We start from the raw sequence: 20,025 nt of genomic DNA, 5'->3' as shown, positions 1-20,025 counted from the left end.
TAGTAGCATTAACAAAACTAATAATGGATTTGTAGCTTAAGAGAAAAAGGACATAATACATTTCTATGTCTGACATTTTACTATAAATATATAAATATATTTACTAAAATATATTTAGTATATACACTCAAACTATTTCATTGGGATAATAGGAAATATTCTGAGTTCCAGGAAAGTACTATTTCCTAGGTTCGGTACAAAGACTCCTTCCTGAAAAAATAGGTAATCTTTTAAATTTATCTTTTCTATAGCTGCCTGCATCATAGTAAAGCCATTAGAAATATCTATCAAAGGATATCCTCTCAATACCCAGATTTGAAAGTCTGCCCCACAAAATTTTTTCACTTGTGAAAACAATAACCCAGGCAGAATCCTCTATCATGACTAATACAAAGAATGTTCAAAACCTGTGTTGTGAATCTGTCCTGAGGGGTCTCTTGGTAGTGTGGACTATGCTTTCCTTCATGTTTTCAAATGCTTGTTAGCAATAGGGCTCAAGTTTTCTGCCAGAAACCTATCCCTTTACCTCCGTGCAGTGGGTCGAGGCTGGGCCGTGTTTATCATCACGACGTTCGGGTAGCCCGGCATCACGTTGGAACACTTCACCACCAACAAGCTGTGTGTGCTCTGAAGTGGTCGCCTGACAGTAGGCTGCTTTCCAGTGGCTGTAGTGACGGACTGCTGACTATATGGCCCGGTGACCCGAGTGCAAAAGCACAGGTTCAACCACTGAAAGTCATACCCCAACCTACTGCAGTCAAGGTAAGAGCATCAATCACTTTCCAAGTTGCTCTTTACGAAGAGATCACTGAGTATCCTTTGCACCTGAGAACAAAGCCATTAAGCCAACGTTTTGAGATTTTCTTTGCCCAGAATTTGTTTTGGATTTTGCCATCACTCTCCTCAAAGACAATCCTATTTATACTTCCCATGCATCAGGTTTTGTGGTTTGTAAGTGACCGAAACCAGACTTAATCTTGAGCTTCAGCAAAAAAGTAAATATATATTCTCTTACAACTGAGGAGTCTGGGATACATACAGCTGTTTCAAATATTGTCTGGATCTAGGGCCTTAAATAATGTCGTTAGAGTTCTGTCTCTTTGGCCCTTGGCTCTGCCTGTCTCTGTTTCAATTCATTCTTTATTCAGAATCCATTCTGTGGGCAAGATGGCTCTTATCAGCTTTAAATTCAGATTCTCCCAGATGGGAACTGGTGAAGAAACTACCGTTCCCTGTAACTCTGGTAGAAAAGTACCAGGCAGGACTCTGATATGAACTTGGACACATTCTCATCTCCCAACAGATAATTGCGGCCAGAGAGATGGGTACACTGGTGAGGCCTGAGTCATGAGCTCACACCCATGAAAGGAAACCCGTTACCAGAAGGAGGAGGAAGGGTGCTTCACACTTAAACCAATATTCCACCATGCTCTGTATAATATATATTTTTTATTTCTCTGTATTTTAAATTCTTATTTCTAGTGAAAAAAATCCATACTTTCATTCCTTTGGTGACATAGAGATATGTGTTGGCTTCAGTCTAGTCCCAGGATATTTATCACTTATAGAGCAAAGAAATGGTTCTACTTTACTATGAGCAAATTTATTGGAATGAGAACTTAAAACGTTATCATGGAGTTTCCTGATAGAGGGTTTAACATAAAATACCTGCTGCTAAGGAATAGTGGTGGCCCAATACTCTGGTTTGTGGATTTTAATATCCACAGAACATTAAGAATGATTTTAAGTCCAAATGCCCATTCTTAATGATTTGAAAAAAATGTAGGAAAAACGTATGTAAAATATTCTGTCAGCAAACAAAATATAAAACAAAATAAAGCAAAATAGAGACCCAGCATGTGAAAAACCCAAGCCAAGCCAAACAAGTTACTTTCTTATACGCCTTGTTGTCAGAAATACAATGAATTCAACCAAGAGTTTCTGAAACCTGAGCAAGTCAAGCTTGTGGCAGCCTAATACCAGGATGGATCTATAGATATCTATATACAGATAAGTAGAAATGAAATATTTGTTAGAATGTCCTTTAAAATGACTATTACTCATCATTTGAATTATCAGTAGAAATATGAAACACTAAATCTTGTTTTTCAGAATTAACTATAGTAATTTATAAATAAGCAAATCAAAGGCAATTTTATTTCCTGAAACGTATTAGGAGTTGAAATGCATGAGAGCTTTTGAGTTGCGAGCAATCATGTGTGGCTCCATTTTGTCTTTTCTTCTCTGACCTAGAACCTAAAGACACAGGGAGACAAATGAGAGGAAGGCTGCATTTCATAACCAGATTCTAGGGGACATGTCAACTACTCCAGCAGTGGAGTTTTGCCACATAGGACATGTTGAGTGTAGTTTTCGGAACATATTATTGGGTGATTTTTCTTTGTTTAAAAATATTTGCAATTGTTATCAACATTTAAGGAAGGCACCTAATAGGTGGTCTCTAGTCCCTTCGGAGTAACCTCTAGAGATTGCCATTGCTCCTGCCTTTAGATCAGGGGTCCAGGAGAGCTGTGGCGTGTGCAGACCTCTGGCACTTCTGCTTACCTGAGCAGGCACATTCCCAAACTCACTTTCTCCAAGGCTGACCTGCCTGTGTGCTTATTTGAACTTTAAAGGCCATGGATTGGTGTCCCTGGCAGTCTGCAGTCCTTGCTGTTGGAGGCGGAATGAAGGACGGACACTTACATATCTTGGACATAAATACTGGGCAAACCATCCAGACCCCAAACATGAACTCACAGGTAACAGTCTCTGCTGGAGTTGACCTTCACTCTGATATTCTAGAATCTTGTGAAAATGATTCATGAGAGAGCCTAGGACCCAAACACACCTCTCTGTACTTGCTGAGCCTATTGGGATTTCAGTTCTCGAGAGTTTCTCTTTCTAAAACCTTTATCTGTGAGTCGAAAGTTAATTTGTGTATCCTTTTCCCCCCAGATTTTTTCCACATTTCCCTTTTTTCTCGGCACTGCTTTGACTGTGTGCCAGTCTACTTAAATTTGTTGGTTCATTGCAGCTAAACCTATTTGTGTATTTAGTCCTTTGTTGGCTTGGGATAAACTTTCCTAGAACTCATGTCATTCCTCTAACACCCTAACCCCAGCTGCGGACTGGAGGATGCACGTGGACAGAACACACTGCCTAGAATCAGTTTGAAACACATTCATAATGAATCAGACATTGCCATAATTCTGTGTTTTGGGGGCCATTCTTACAGATTTGTTCCCTAATCTGGCTCCCTAAGACAAAGGAGATTGCAAGTGGCCAAGGTACTCCTAAGAACGATGTGACTGTGTGGGCCTGTCCCGGTCTGGCCAGGTCGGCTGGATTTTTTGGTAAGTAAATAGGTGAGTAAAATGCCATGTATCTATAGCTAAGTGAGGTGTCATTGGCGGGAAAAGCCCTAAATGAAATATTTCTCCCCGCTGGCTCTTTGAAATAGATATTTTGTCAGAGGAGAAAGGCCTACAACCACCTCGGGGTGTGTATAGATGAGTGCTTCTGAATTTGACTAAGGTTTTTCATCACTTAAAATTGTCATGTCTTCTCCTTCTTGCATACCTGTGTGGATGAAGCAGTGATGATCAGGGACAGTTCCTAAACTATGTTTTTGAATTCTGGAGTTAGTATCATAAATCGTCTTACCTTACTTTGCAGAAGAACCAGCAGTGCTGGAATGTGTGGGAGATAAGGAAAGATGAAAAGGGTGAGATGTTGTTCTCTGAGGGGAGACCACTAAAGATCAAGAAGCCCTGGTGCTCCCCTGCCCCTTCAAGGCAGAAAATGGTTCTTTCTCAGTTTAGTTCTATAAACATTTACGGGGTGTTTCTTGAGAAGAAGATCCCATGATGGGGAGCAAGACTCAGGTTTCATCCTTGAGGGTCTTAAATCCTCTCGGGGACAATCTGGAATGTTCAAGGGGGTTCATGGGTGAATAGGTATCCCCTTCTACCCAGCCCTGGTAAATATGAAGATAGAAATGATGGTTGGTGATGGAACAAAGTATGGCATCCAATCTCTTGTAGGCTTCTGATAACATATCCTGTCTTCTTCCTCTTCACACGCAATGTGTGTACTGGTCAGTACCTGGGATTTATTTATTCAATGCCCACTTAATGTGCATCTAGCATGTGTGAGGCACTTTTTGGGGGTGTTGGGAATATACATGTAAACAAGACAGACATTATCTTTGCCCTTATGGAGACTACACTTCTGTGGGAAGAAACAGACAAACCCCCAAATATATATCCTGTTAGACAGAGGTAATACTTTGACTCTCTTTGCAGATTCTGATAATGTCATTTGGCAACAACAACAAAAAAAAACACCCTTCACAGAAAGACTTCCTGCTCCTGCTGGTCAGTCTGACTGGACCTCTGACTGACCTTGGGATGACCTTTATATCTTTATACCGTGTGATTTGGTGAATAAAAATGTAGGCAGTTCTTGATAGAGTTACTTGGGGGGCCAGCCATGAGTGTAGGATGGACATGAGTTGATCCTTTGCATATTTTAAATCATAAGACGTGCAGTGCATGGGATGTTTTCTGATTATAGAAACATTTTTAATCAAGCCTTAAACCTGATTCTTCATAAAACTACAATTCCAGTAGCTAATTAGATCCTTCAGCTAGGTTAGGACATCTGATAGCTACTCGAGTAAATTTGCTGATACTTGGAATAAAGAATGAACTTAACTGGTACATTTTCTTTTTTCTCTAGCTTTAACAAACCATAAATTCTTGGGGCACGTGAGTGGCTCAGTCGGTTGAGCATCTGACTCTTGATTTCAGCTCAGGTCATGATCCCAGGGTCTTGGGATCAAGCCCCACATCTGGGCTTTTCACTGATTATGGAGCCTGCTTGGGATTTTCTCTCTCTCTCTCTCTCTCTCTCTCTCTCTCTTCCTCTGCCCCTCTCTACTGCTCATGCTCTGTCTCTCCCTCTAAATAAATTTTTAAAAAACATTAAAAAAACCAAACTATAAATTCTTTAGCATCTTTAGTAATGCTTTGTGAATTTCTTTCACTGATATTAGACAGAATTCCAAAGAGTGCATTTAACCTTTTCTCCTCTTAACATGTTTATGGTCAGAGAAGATGCAGTTACTTTTGAGGTCTTAGACACTAATTCTCATCTCTGATGCAGTAGTATCTTCCACATGCGATATTTCTCAAAAATGTTTAGCAGGGTGGGTGTTATACAAACACACGTCAGGTGGTTAGCATTAAAAAATGAAATAGAATAGAATAGAATAGAATGGAAAAATGTATATGTAGGTATTATTTTGCAAAACTTTTGTTACGCTGTGCAGTACAGATATGTGTCTAATATGGGGTTACTACCTAAAATGTAGTCTTGAACTGTGAGTTGTGGTCAGAAAATTTGGAAAAAAGACTTCTAGATTCTGGCCATGCCCTTCCTTAGTCTCACTCTGTTAACCACAGTCATGACTTTCTGGGGGGAAAATTCAGTTAAAGAAGCCTCACCCATATAACTTCAGAAGAAAGAAAGCTTACCATTTTCCTTCCCCTCATCCCCCCCAAAGGTGTAATTTACAAGCTTTGAAGCGGGAGTGGGTAACTTTCTAGCCTGTAAGTGAGATCTGGCCTTTGATTTGGTTTCATCAGTCCATAGCACAGGCATCGATATGTGGTCTCCTTTGTAATGATAGCTGCATAAAGAAAACAAAACTTTCAATCCTTTCAGTGATAATATTCTTAGAATTTAGGGATATAAATCCTAAAGGATGACTTTTGGCTGAGATAAAGATGGCATTTCCCACTTAATCTAGTAAATTAAGATTGTCACTTATGAGAGAAGTATTTCGAGAATGCCTTTACTTCTGATACAAACTCCATTTTCCTAACAAATTCTGGAAGTAGCTGTCCATTTTTTTAAGTTGAGACATTTTTCAAAGCCTGCTTTAGAAAAGATATGGAATTTTTTTCTCTGTTACTCCTCTTCTACTTTCTTTCTTTTTAAAAAATGTTTATTTTTGAGAGAGAGAGAAAGAGAGAGAGAGTGAGCAGGGGAGGGGCAGAGAGATGGGGACAGAAGATCCAAAGCAGGCTCTGCACTGACAGAAAAGAGCCTGAAACAGGGCTTGAACTCAGGAGCTGTGAGATCATGACCTGAGTGGAGATCAAGAGTCAGACACTCAACTATCTGAGCCACCCAAGCGCCTCTCTTAAGTTTAATTTGAAAGTATTTATGTAATGTTATTTTTTTAAGTTTGTTTGTTTGTTTATTTAGAGAGGGAATGAGTGCATGGGTGGGAAAGGGGCATAGAGAGGGAGAGAGAGAATCCCAAGCAGGCTTTGTGCTGTCAGTGCAGAGCCCTATGCCGGCCTCAATCTCACCAACTGTGAGATCATGACCTGAGCTAAAATCAAGAGTCAAATGCTTAGCCAACTAAGCCATTCAGGTCTCCTGTGTAATGTTCTGTATTTATGCTAACTAAATTAAGTGGCTTTTCATTTATATTGCTTTAATTTTTAAGTGTTTAATTAAAAAAAATAAGGGACAGTGGTCTTCAATAGGAGAAAAGATTCTTCTTTCCTCTGGGTTTGGAGGATGGGCTAAATGTTTAGAACATTGGATTTGATTATAGTTCTGGTCCTGCCATGAATTAGCTTTGTGAACTAGGACAAGACCTTTGGTATTCCTGAATTTTTTTTTTTCATGTATAAAATAAGGGAGCTGCTTTGTATCTATGAATCTACACTTTTTTAATGTACTGACACACCTGCAGCCAATCCCATGTCACCATAGGGGCGTGTGTGTGCACACGCGTGTGAACATGCAGGAGAGGATTAGGAGTGATGTGTGTGGATGGAAATATTCCCAAGTTTCTAAGATATGTCTCCTTTGGGAGTGGAATAGTATATTTGCACTTCTTGCTGCTGAGAATCAGGTGTCAGAACACAAGATTATTTCTGAAATTCCAGAATTCACTTGAGTTGTAAGCTGTACTGGTCCTATGAGGAGATGACCACTCACCTACTTAGATTTTATGTGTGCCCCCAATTACTTCCTCACTCAAAAGCTTATCCAACCTCGTTCCTTCCCCCCATCATCCCAGCCTCAGCCTCCTTTCATGGAGTCAGTTTTGCCTGCTTTGGCCTGAAGTTTTGATTGTTACAGTCACTGTTGGGTTAGAATAGGTTTTGCCAAGTATTTTCCAAGGAACAGGAGCCATGTGAGATGCTTGCATCAAAAGGACTCTCATAAAATATGTTTCAGAAATGCTGCCTATTATACTCTCTTCTCCCAAATATAGCAGTCTTAAAATAAGGAATCCTGTTTCATTCTTTTTAACCTGGAGCTCCCAAACTCATGTGAGCATTAGACACTTTTTCCATATTTAATACCCATTAACTTCATATAGAACTACTGTTCCACAAAGTGGTTTTTTTTGGGAGATGATTGGTTACGTAACAAAAAAGGGGTATTGTCTCCAGAATTACATAACTAAGACTCATATTTGCTTTGCGGGAGAGGTTTTTGGGTCCTTTTCTATTAAGCTGAATCAATTTATTTGATTAGCTCCTTGAAATCTAGATCCCAAGGGGAGGACGTTTTTGGAAAGTTTAAGAAAAGGGATGGTATGGGAGGCAGGAGCACAGCAATAGCAATTGCTGGGTGTTGGTGGATTAGAGAAGATAGAAGTGATAGTGGTTTGGGGCATGAAGGGTGTGGTGGGCTAAAAAATGATTCCTAAAGGCATCCTCCTCAAATTCCTGGAAGCTGTGGTTGTGATCTTATTTGGAGAAAAGATCTTCGCTGATGTAATTAAGCTGAGGATCTGGAGATGAGATCATCCTGGATTATCCAGATGAACCCTAAGTCCAATGACAAGTGTCCTTACAAGAGACACACAGAGAACAGACACACAGAATAGGGGCCATATGACCACAGAGGCAGAGAATAGAGTGATGTGTCCCCAACTCAAGGACTGCCAACAGCTAGAAGAGGCGAAAGTTGGAATCTCCCCAGGAATCTCCAGAGGGAGGCAGCCCTGTCCACGCCTTGATTCTGGACTTCTGGTCACCAGAACTGTAAGACAGTAAGTTTCTCTTGTCTCAGGCAGTTTCTGGTAACGTGTTGCAGCAGCCCAAGGAAACTAATACAAGGGGGAAGAGGTCTGAAAAGGAAATGGTGAAGCAAAACCTCAGCCACTTTAGGGTACTGACCATAGTTGGCTCTGTTTACCACAGCACAGGCTCAGTGGGAGCATGAGCTCCAAACTCGGCAGGTTTTGGAGAAGCCTTCATCCTGGGGTGGGATTTGTGGCCCCACCTCAGCAACAGCTCTTGTCATGTGGGACATTAACTGTCTTCCCCTTTTCCCACAGGCCACAGGGGCAGAGTGCTGCACCTGGCTTTGAGTCCAGACCAGACCCGAGTGTTTTCTGCCGCAGCCGATGGCACAGCCTGTGTATGGAACTGCTGTGAGTCACTCAGCCCCTCTGTGAGCTCCAGTTTCCTCACTTTGAAGTGAGAATGATGACATTGGCCTTGTCTTCTCCATGGGGTTGTGGTGAGGATCAAATAGGATAAAGTGCTTTTCTTGCGGTGAATGTCTGTTTTCCTGACTTTCTTTCTCAGGTTGCTTTATTTTCCTCACTTCCTCCTGTTGGATTTCCCAGACATTGTCTTGGCCTCTTTTCTACTTTCCTCTCCCTCCTGCTCCTCTTCTTCCTCCTCCTTTTTCTCCTTTTTTCTCTATCTCTTCCTTGTTAGAGATGCATTTCCACTGCTCTAGTCAGAATATCTATAAAAGAGATTTCTAAACTCCTTTTTCCCACTTGACTTTCCAAGCTCCAGCCTCACCCTTCTTTCTGCCTCTGGATATTTCCTTTCTGAGATCCTTTCTTATCTTTAGCTCAAACTCAGAATGTTAAAAATACATACAAATAATATTTTGCTTGAAAAATATTGATTAAAACCCTACTGTATGGTAGGCAGTATGTTAAGCATGCATATTATTTCCTTTCAAAATGAGATCTTCCATAGGACTTCCTTGTCCCCTTTCGTGGTCTCATCCTTATCCTGGTCATTCCGTCACTCAGGAAACATGCAGATTATTCTGCTCCATGTTTACTACATTTACCTTTTGTTCTCTTTCTCTCCCTTTTGTTTCAGCCTAGGCATGTCCTGAATACCTGATGACCACTCTGTTGTAATTCCTTCTGTTTTTCCAATCTTTATTCTTCATGGGTCTCCACACCACTGTTCGGTTACATTTTTTTTTTTAATTTTTTTTTTCAACGTTTTTTATTTATTTTTGGGACAGAGAGAGACACAGCATGAACGGGGGAGGGGCAGAGAGAGAGGGAGACACAGAATCGGAAACAGGCTCCAGGCTCCGAGCCATCAGCCCAGAGCCTGACGCGGGGCTCGAACTCACGGACTGCGAGATCGTGACCTGGCTGAAGTCGGACGCTTAACCGACTACGCCACCCAGGCGCCCCTCGGTTACATTTTTATAAGCACTGTGGTGATCTTCTTAGGCCCCTGCTCAGAAACCTTCAATGACTCCATATTACCTTAGTCCCTCACCTCAACCTTCAGGTCCCAAGCCCAGAACCTGAAGTATGATAACTGTGCTTACCTTGGCTCTGCCATAAACTGACTGAATGGCCTTGGGTTTGTTATAACATTTATAAGAACAGGAATTTGGATTTGATAACTGCTAAATTGTTTTTAGGCTCAATCAGGCCATTGTTCTTTTGTTCAATTACCTTTTTAAAAAATGTTTGTTTGATAGAAAGGGTGTGATCAGGGGTGGGACAGAGGGGGGGGGGGACAGAGGATCTGAAGTGGGACTGTGTTGACCCTGGGCTAAGTCTTGTGATTTCCTGCCTTGATGCCTTTGTTGGAGCTTTTCTTCTAGTCTGGAATTCCTACTTTCTTCATTTTCTTTGCTCATCTGCTAAGTCCAAACCTCTCCAGCAAGTGTTTTTGAGATGATGTTACCTAGGTTTGAACTCTTGGTATCAGTCTATACCACCCATTTGATATTAATATACTATTCAGATCAAGATACGAACATTTATTGTACCTTAAAGACTTCCTTGTACCCACTCTTAGTCAACACCTCTCCATTATTCTGACATCTATCCCTATAGTTAGTTTTGTCTTATGCAAACCTTCAGATAAATGGAATCACACACTATATATTCTTTTTGTTTGACTTCTTTCACTCAATATTAAGGTTGTAAGATTAATTCATATCATTACATGTATCTGTAGATTGTTCTTTTTCTTGCTGTGTAATATTCCATTGTATAAATGTACAATTGTTTATCCATTTTATTGATGAATATTTGAGCTATTTTCAGGTTCAACTTTAAGAATAAAGTTGCTGTGCACATTCTTAAACTTGTCTTTGGTGGACAAAAGCACTCATTTCTGTTGGGTATATACTGAGGTGTGGAATGGTTAAGTCATAGAATATACGTCATTGACAAATTTCCTAAGAAGTATCAGTTTACACTTCTACCAGCAATGAATGAGGGTTCCATGCAAGTACTTTTTAAGTGGACTTCTAAACCTGTAATATTTCTGGTAGGGACTGTTCCATCCTCTTGTTGCTGTTAAAATCCTAACTAGGAATTAGGGATGATAGTAGGTATCTACAGGATCATCCTAGTGACTCTCTTAGAGCCTCTGTTTTAGATACCAGAACCAGACCTCACTTTTTAGTGTAGGGATTCCCATCACTAGCTGCATATTTGTATCACTGTGGTGATTAGATAAAGAATACTATGTCCTGGGTCTCACTGAATACAATTAAATAAAAATTTCTAGAGGTGGGGCCTGAGCATTGGTAATTGAGCTAGGCTTCCTTCTTTGTTTTAAGAAGCTGTCTCTTAGTGTTGATGTGTGTTCTTGGTTTGGGTATACATTGTGTGTGCATGCACACACATGTATATTCCTAAAGGAACTAATGGAAAGTGAAGAAATCCATTCACCTAATCACATCTTGAAGGGGCTGCTGAACTGATGACTATCCACTGAGTTCAATGTGATGAATAACAACATGGAATTTTTTCAAGGAAAACTTTGAGCACTCACTCCCTAGTATGTGATGGCAGCCACTGTAGCCACCATGTTGATTGGCCCTACCCAGGCTCAGAGACGAAGAGAACCAGGAAATCACCTAGATAATCTAAGGCTTAAATACCAACTAATGAGAAAGGGGGGTGACTTTCTCTTGTATACTTTTCTTGTGTGTCCAGGTGTTTCATTTGTGTCCCCTAAATTTTAATTTCTATTTCTCACCTGCCTTTGGAAAAACACCATAAGGCATTTCCTCTTCTAACTCAAATGCTCCAGACTGGCTGTTTCTGTTTCCTGCAGAATTGCTGGGTCCAACACTGTTTTTGTTACTAGACAGACCTGACCTTATTGTCACTCCTGATGGGTCCCACTGAGATGCTGAATAATGCAAGCAAAGTATGATTGTCACTTGACACATGGATGACACTGTGACATTGGTTTCCTCCTGTCTCCATTGCATTATCCACAAGGTTACTTTGCCAGTGCAGATCTGCCCACTAAAGTTATAAGAGAAATGGATACAGTTACACAAATTGATTTTATTTATGATAACATTAACAAGTGATGGCAAATGAAATGAAATAGTTATCTAAACTGCCCCTTCATAGTCTTATTTATCCAGTTGAGATACTTCTGTGAGAGAAGAGTATAGATGCCAGGTCCTCGAGGGTCTCCGCATTTCCCTGGAAGGCCAAAGGCAGTAATGCCTCTATAAGTACCCTCACATATCAAAGGGCTTCCAGAATCTCCCTGGAGGAAAACAAGATGGGTAGTGGAGATCAGCATGGAACGTGATCACTAGTGGAATGGAAGAGGTTCCATTTAATGTGGAGCATTCAATGTGGAGTTAAGACCAACCTTGACTTAGATGAAAATTAGTGCTTAAAAGTTCAAAATGTTGGGAAAGATTTTAATATTTTGAAAATTGGCTTACTCAACTTATTTATAAACCAGTGAACATGAAATAAAATGTATTATTGTTCACGTTATCTACTAATTTTGAGACTGATTGTGCTTTAGAAGGAAAACCCTCCTGGGGCACCTGGGTGTCTGAGTCGGTTGAGTACCCGACTTTTGATTTTGGGTCAGGTCATGCTCTCATGGTTCAAGCCCTGTGCTGGGCTCTGTGCTGACAACACAGAGCCTGCTTAGGATTCTCTCTCTCCTCCCTCATCTCTGCCTCTCCCCTGCTTGCACTCTTTCTCAAAATGGATAAATAAACCTTAAAAAAAAAATAAGGGAAACCCTCCTATTTACATTTTAAAAAATGTTTGTTTATTTATTTTGAGAGAGAGTGACCATGAGTGGGGAGGGGTAGAGAGAGGGAGAGAGATAATTCTTTTTTTTTTTTATTAAACAAATTTTTTTTAATGTTTATTTATTTTTGAGAGAGACAGAGTGTGAGTGGGGGAAGGGCAGAGAGAAAGGGAGACAGAATCCAGAGCAGTCTCCAGGTTCTGAACAAGCTGTCAGCACAGAGCCTGAGGCGGGGCCTGAACCCACAAACCACGAGATCATGACCTGAGCCAAAGTTGGACACTTAACCAACTGAGCCACCCAGGCACCCCAGGAGAGAGAGATTTCTGACATGGGGATCTGTCCCACAACCTGGAGGTCATGACCTGTGATGAATCAAGAGTCAGATGCTTAACCGACTGAGCCACCCAGGGGTCCCTGTCATTTTCTTAAAATGCTTAATAATTCAAGAGGTAAAAGAATCAAATGCAGATGGGATGTTGAGGCAAAGAGTAAATACCATGTTTTCTCGTTTCTCCAAGCAGATAATTGTTTTCCCAAAGGAACAAAACCAAAGCAAATTTTCCCTTCATCCTGTCAAATAGAAATTTCTCCCTCAAGTCTCTTTGGAGCATCTGACACTAGATGGGAGGTCCCAGAACCCAGTGATCGCACTTCAGAGCTAACTGCCTCCACTAGCAGAGCCCTTTCAGTTAGCTGTGGGTCAATGCTTTATGCATCCTGTGCCACCAGCTGTGTGATCCTGTTTTCTCTAGTGGAATTCTAGAATCAGCATATTTAAATGTATTTGAGATCCAGAGTCTGAAGTGGCCATTTCACTGCTCTGGCTTTAGGAAAGATTGTTGGTGTTGCACAGAGGGCCACTGAGGCATACGCATGGAGCTCTGCGAGCGCCAGGTCTGAGGGCCCAGCTCCTTCTCAGCCATGTGAAGGCATCAACGATCCCTCCTGTTCAGGCAAAAACTAGCCTTATGAGCGTATGAACTAAGCAACTATGTGCAAGCCTGGGACCCCTCCTGGAATGGTGTGTTTCATGCAGTGCCTGAAATTTTCATAATTAGTCCCTCAGGTTTAATTCACCCATAGCCACTTCTGAGGGGTCTTGGGCACTGAGGGAACGGGAGAAGGACTGCTAAGTTTTGATGGTAGAGGGTGGCTGTTGAGAGGCAGACAGGCATACTGGGATGCTGCCATGGCTTTAGGGTGTTGCGTGTGGTCCCAATGGCATGAAGGTTCTGGGTTCCTGGATTTCCAGAGTGGTGGCTGAAGGGAGGGGAGGGAAGAGAGAGGGCAAAGGACAGGAAGTGCAAAGATGCAGAAGACAGATGTCATCTTTTCCTGAAATTTGCTTAGCCTTGTTCCTGAAATCAAGCCATTCAGATTCTGCCGGTGTTTGGACAAACTTGTGAAAAGAGCAGAGACCTCTGGATCTCTCAGTCTCCAATTTAAACTCCCAGACCACCTACACGGCAGCTCCTTCTCTTCAGAGGAGGCTCTCTCTACAGGGTCTTTGGGAAAGGTGAGAAATGATAAACTCAGAGCTGAAAACTTTATGAGGTGTCTCTTCTACTCCTGTCTTTCAGCAGAGCCCCGTCCTGCTGCTGCTCAGGGGACTCTGGTATGGACACTTGCACATTCTCTGTACGGGGAGTGGAGGCCCTAGAGGAACCCTGACTTCAGCTCTCCTGGATGTCCCAGATTTTCAAATTTAGAGCTGTGTATGTTCATACGAAAAATGAGAAAAACATTGCTTCTCAGTGTTTTTCTTTCTTTCTTTTTTTTTTTTTGTAAAATCAAGAAGATGTACTAGATCAACCCATGCCTTAGCAGTGAACTTGTTTTTGATGAACAACTTACTTAAGCTGAGAGCATTAAGTTTTTTGACTGGCATCTTATCAAACTTCTTTAAAAAAAGCACTAGGACCCTACAGAAGCCAATGCCATGACAAGACAAAGCATGATGTTACATGTTCTATATCTGCATGAGTAATTCCAACAGCTCAAACATGGGATCTTATTTCACTTACATTGCACGAGTCTTTTCCACCCTTGAGGCTGCCGGCACAAATCATATTCAGTCCAATCACAGGATGATAATCATAGTGCTTTTGATCATTGCAGATTCTTCTGTTTATGACGGTGATATTGACTTCTCTCAGAGTATCTGACTGAGGTGAGTTATTATGAATTTTCCCCCAGCCTGCAACTTGGCACATGGTTCCTGGTTTCACATCATCCCCCTTTTTAGGAAGACGGAGGGTGCTCACATTTTTATTAATTTTTGCCTTTTTGGTCAGCTGTTAGAAGACAAGCATGAAGACTTAACAAAATGAGGTAATCTAGATGGTCACATTTTTACTTAAATTCTAGCCCAACCATCTAGGACCCCATTATGTAACTATAGTCTATAGCTCTAGGGCACCGAGGAAAAAATTTCCATTTGGCAGCCAGAACGTAGGAGGTTCTATGACTTTTAAGTCAACCAAAGGTACATACCTGTAAAAGTTTAAGATCACCTTCATGCGTGTCCTGGTCAAAGCACGGATAGGGATATTGTTTCTTAACAAACATTATCTGCTTTTCTGGCTCGTTCTTGGTTATTGAGTGAGCTCCAAGAATGACCTGGGACGTTCTGTTCCTGAAAACAGACACAGTATATTAACAGGATTTACTCTTTGTATCAGTAGCAGAGCATGTTAAGTGATCAGTCTCACTGTCTCATTTGTAAGTATACCTGCTGTGGAAATCCTTGTTTATGGCTCAGAAAGAAAAAAGTGTACGTTGAAGAATAAAAAGTTGCTTGTGAATTCATCGTTATTACCACCAGCTTCTTTATAACATGCTAAACTAGGTTCATTGAAAAGTAAATAACAAGAGAATTCCATAGCAGCTAAGCCAAGTCTTGGGATCATGTGGGTTGGGGCTTTAGTGTTGTATCCCTTAACCCACCTTGAGCTGTGATAGAGAATTTGGTTGCAGAATACTGAAACACAAAGTTCTCAGTGTTCTAGAGACAGAAGCAAAAGGCACTGGATAGTTTAGAGAAATGCACTGGAGGGATCTTTGTAAGATTTAAGTTTGTAACAAACTTAAATGGGCAAACTTCCAGAAATATGACTGCCCAATGAAGGACCCTATTTGCATGGCACTGAGTGTGTGTATATTGGGGGTGGGGGATGGTGATCTGAAGGAGGGGGCCAGGGTTCTTTTTTTACTCCATGATAAAGGTTCATTTGGTTAATAAAATCAAAATACTCAGGGGGCTCCTTGTTGGCTTAGTCAGTAGAGCATGTGACTCTTGATCTCAGGGTCATGAACTGAAGTCTCATGTTGGGTGTGGAGCCTATTTAAAAAAATTTCTCTGGTATATTAATAATTAAGTGTCAGTCACACTTAGTGCCATTCACAACCTAGTATAAACTACACTAAACAGATAGTTCCAGTGATTTTTCCCCCCATCACACACTATTATTCCATTACACATAGTTTTCTTCCATTACATCAGCTGATGTGAGTTTCACTCAGGAGGCTAGAACTGTACTTCCAGTAGAGTGCAAATGGATGATGAAATGGTCTATACATCTGCACTGTCCCATATGGTAGCCACTAGCCACATGTGGCTACTGAAAATGTGAAATGTGGCTAGTGCCACCAAGGAACTAAACTTGCAATTTTGTTTAACTTCAACTTAAATTCATAGAGCCGCATGGAAATTTACATAACCAATATGACAGTGGCTTTCACAAGGGACAGCCCAGGTTTACAGGTTTGATTTAGAGAATGGAGGAAAACCCAAGCCTGGCAGAGGTTTGAAGGTAGTAGTCAGCAGGTGTTAAGAGATGGCTGAAGTGTGAGAGAAGTTCACTAGGGGAAACGGGAAGGTTTTAGACACGAGCTTTCTCTACTTGACTATTGTGCTCAGGATCCTGAGGGGACACTTCAGTTTTATCCTTCCAGACTGTGGTTTATTCTCTCTAGTCATTGAAGTCAAGGCCAGAAGCAAAGCCCTGCAGCACCTGGACCCAGCAGCTCCAGAGGAAGTGTGGGTGCTCACTGTGGATTCCCCATTGGTCTGATTCTGTGGGCTTAACTCCCTGCTGGGGTACAGCAATTTCCTGGAGACTTCAGTGATATGAAGTTACACATGAACTTCCTGTGGTTTTAGTGAGATTTATTCTCTTTGTTAATATTCCCCCAAATGAGAATATCTCCACAAACATTTTTTAAAACCCAAGCACTTACAGGACACAGTGAGCTGCAGTCAATACCCAGTTTTTTTCAATCAGAGCCCCGGCACAGATATTTTCTCCTTTAAGTAGCACCATGTAGGGTCTTGAATGAGGAGTCACTTGATTTCCTCCAATAATTTTTACACAGAAATCTGTGAAAAAGGAAAAGGCAACTTAAGTCAGTGCCCACCCCAAAGAGCTCTACCTCAAGCCATGTTTCTAAGACCAGACAAGCATTTCCTCCTTGGAGAGGAGACAGATGAGAGCACCTCCAAACCCCACGCAGGTGTTCAGATGTCTGAATGTAAAGCCCATTCCTATTGGACTCCTGAGAGGGTCCTGCCGTTTCACCCACAGAAACCATGCCATTGGCAGTTCCAGGGATTATCAGGCTGGAGATCTGTCACAACCAGTGACCTCAAGCCTCAGGGCTTGCAAAGGGCAGACAGCTGTGCATTGGTCGGCACCAGTAACAGTTACTAGCGGAGATGCTAGTAATGATCTGCACTCCTCCCTCCTCCCTTCCGGCTATTCATCTGGGGAAGTGGAAAAGCTTTTAGAAGACTGAGAGCCGCCCTTGTCACCTAAAGCCCTTGCAAAAAAACACACCTTACAAACTGATATGGCACCATTTAGCTCTGCCCTCACCTACGAGTTCTTTGGTCATTGGGAGCTGTTTATTGAAACATGTACTCTCCTCATTCCTAAGCTGAGAGAATAATACCTGTTGCACCCAAGGCTCCCCTTCAACCTGCAGACTCAAACACATGGTTTCATGAAGGCCTTCTCCAACGAGGGAGGAGAAGGAAGAAGATGCTATAAGGAGAAAATGGTGCCTTAGTCAAATTTCCTTGATGACAGAGCTGGAGTATGGTTTCATTACTAGAGAACAGGAGACCTACACACAAGGCTCATGATCCATGCTGGTTTAGTGATCTTGTGTCTTTGTGATGCACTCTGAGTCTTCACCTTCCTACACCAGATATTCTTGGGTTTTCCCAAAATATGTCTCCTGACTATTGGCTGAGACTCATGGTTTCTTAAAAAAGGGCACAGGGCCTGCTACTCCATTTATATAGCTAACTCACTGCCATATCCACAGTAAGATGCAAATAATGAGAGTGAGAGAAGGGGAAGAGAGTGACCTGAATGGCTCTCATTTCTGGAAGTGAGTTGGGAAGGGGGAAATTCTAGGCTCTAGAAGGTAAAGGATAAGGAACTTAGAGCAACGCAGAGAACTTCACCCACATCTTAAATTTTCCTTGGGTGAGTCATGGGTGGATAGATTTAAAAGGTGCGTCTTTAGACCTTCTGGGCTGCAGAAATCATGAAGTCAGTAGACTACTTCATTTTTCAGGGTCCCCTGTTTGATGCACACATACACTGGCCTCAGAAAAAAGGTCAACATCTCCTGCAACCAACCACTCCTATGAGGGTCAGGAAAAGGGTTTAGAGCAGGTGAGAAGTTTGGGAAACTAGCAACTCTTGGTCTCCACCCAGAATCAACATGAATGAGCATCTCTGGAGCTGGGGCTGGATGCGAGCATTGTTTAAAAAGCCCTCCAGAGTATTCTAATGTGTAAGAGGGTTGAGATGGCTGGTCCAGAGCATCATGTGATCTGCTGTGTCTGTTCCCTTTACGGGCCCACATTGCTCTCTCTGACCACAGGAAACAAAGCAGAGCAGAGCAAGCTGCTTTTGTTGTTTCCTTTGAAGAAAAGATATCATTGGATTTTTCATCTGCTCTGTTTTCGCTGTTGTCGAGGACTTAACAAGCCCGAACACAGTCATCCTATGCCACCCCTTTGTCCCCCAAATGCTTCAACCTTGTTATTTTAAAAATTTCTTCTCATTTTTAGTTGCAAGGTAAACCATAGAACTTCCTTGGAAATTCCTGGTGAGATAGGTTTTCCATCAGCCCCTGCCCACCATTCCCACCTCCAGAAGCTGATGGACCTGGAGATAAACACATGACTGGTCCTTAACATCAGCACAGTTCAGGCAGCCCCAGACCAGTCCTCACTTTCTTGAAGGATTTCAAGGAAAACCTAGAGCCACCCAGGGGCTACAACCAGTCTTGTGATAATGCTGTGAGTTTCAAACTGGTGCCCGTGTAGCTCACACAAAACCAGGTAGGTTGGTTACTAGGTGGTGTACCCAAGACTTAGCTTAATACTAAATACCATAGCACTTCCAAAGAGTCAAGGTGGCGACATTCTCAATGATACACTAGCCTAGGGAAATGATACAATTTCAAATCGTTTCTAATTTGTTTTGGGTGACTAAGTCAGGTTTTTGAATTTTATTTAAAACTATGCATTGGGCTGCCTGGGCAGCTCAGTCTGTTGAGCATCTGATTTTGGCTCAGATCATGATCTCACAGTTTGTGAGTTCAAGCCCCACATCGGGCTCCCTGCTGTCAGCCTGGAGCCTGCTTTGGATCTTCTGACTTTCTCTCTCTTCCCCTCCCCTGCTTGCATGCTCCCTCATGCGCTCTCTCTCTCTCTCTCTCTCTCAAAAGTAAATAAAACATTAAAAAAAAAGTATCTATGCATTTTCTACAGAAAGGCTGAATACCACTATTCCTTTCCAGAAAGGTATATTTATTTTCCTAACCCAAGAAGTTTTTTTATTTTTTATTGTTTTAACATTTAGGCAATTTTAGGGGGCAATTTTCAAGGTATAAATTGGCAGTATTAAACCCTGGTGGTTCTATTATTTCTTGTGAAGCAATTTTAGAGAAGAAAGAAGGATGTTTTTCCTTTTAAAATAAATAGCTAGAATGTAAGAAAGAATGTTAAAGCTTGAGGAACAAAAAATCTGTTCCTACCCTGAGCTAATATGGCCTAAAGTTCACTGAGAGTCTGCTCCACTTTGCTTAATGGTTATAATGGAAATGATGAGAATCAGTCTTACCTCCAGGAATTAGCAGGAGAAAAATGGCAATCAAGAGAGAGGATGCCAGAAATGTATAGGAGTTCCTCATTGTGGCTGGTATCCCCACCTCAAATCAGTCAACATGAAAATCTGTGTTAGTTCTTCACCGACACTATATATTGAGGGTACAAAGGATGTGGTTTTTGTCTTTCCAATTTGTAACTTGAGCGTTAAGAAATGAAACACAACTGACAACAATGAATAATTGCTCCTTACCCTTGGGCATGCTTTCCTTTGCTAGGACTGCTAAGGCAAAGGATGGTAATTCTATATTGTGGATGGGGGTGAGAGGACCTTGTTGTCCTCTGAACATATTATACAAGGGGAGACTTTATTTTTATTTATTTATTTAAAAATTTTTTTAAAATGTTTATTTTTGACAGAGAGAGAGAGAGACAGAGCATGAGTGGGGGAGGGGCAGAGAGAGAGGGAGACACAGAATCCAAAGCAGGCTCCAGGGTCTGAGCTGTCAGCACAGAGCCCAATGTGGGGCTCGAACTCACAGACTGTGAGAT

The 20,025-nt window shown here is 41.7% G+C and overlaps 2 protein-coding genes across 2 annotated transcripts in view; one reads left to right on the top strand and one right to left on the bottom strand.

Moving 5' to 3' along the window:
* CDC20B (cell division cycle 20B) overlaps nucleotides 1–20,025 on the top strand; it is a 92,222-nt gene that overhangs the window by 45,694 nt on the left and 26,503 nt on the right. Inside the window, exons 9-13 of the mRNA XM_042938815.1 lie at nucleotides 537–762; nucleotides 2,637–2,762; nucleotides 3,239–3,356; nucleotides 8,378–8,562; nucleotides 14,466–14,517. Coding sequence (XP_042794749.1) covers nucleotides 537–762; nucleotides 2,637–2,762; nucleotides 3,239–3,356; nucleotides 8,378–8,523 — 616 coding nt within the window. The 3' untranslated portion in view covers nucleotides 8,524–8,562; nucleotides 14,466–14,517. The remainder of the gene's footprint in view (nucleotides 1–536; nucleotides 763–2,636; nucleotides 2,763–3,238; nucleotides 3,357–8,377; nucleotides 8,563–14,465; nucleotides 14,518–20,025) is intronic.
* GZMA (granzyme A) lies at nucleotides 11,649–19,583 on the bottom strand. Its single transcript, XM_042938744.1, has 5 exons — nucleotides 19,490–19,583; nucleotides 16,587–16,725; nucleotides 14,841–14,982; nucleotides 14,372–14,641; nucleotides 11,649–11,837 (listed from the first exon to the last, which is right to left on the bottom strand). The coding sequence occupies exons 1-5, from the start codon at nucleotides 19,557–19,559 to the stop codon at nucleotides 11,673–11,675; spliced, it is 786 nt and encodes a 261-aa protein (XP_042794678.1). The 5' UTR covers nucleotides 19,560–19,583; the 3' UTR covers nucleotides 11,649–11,672.

This window comes from Panthera leo, chromosome A1 (genome assembly GCF_018350215.1).
Source record: "Panthera leo isolate Ple1 chromosome A1, P.leo_Ple1_pat1.1, whole genome shotgun sequence".
In the NCBI taxonomy this organism is placed as follows: domain Eukaryota; kingdom Metazoa; phylum Chordata; class Mammalia; order Carnivora; family Felidae; genus Panthera; species Panthera leo.
Note: the sequence above shows the minus strand (reverse complement) of the source record. Positions and strands in the feature narration are given on the sequence as shown.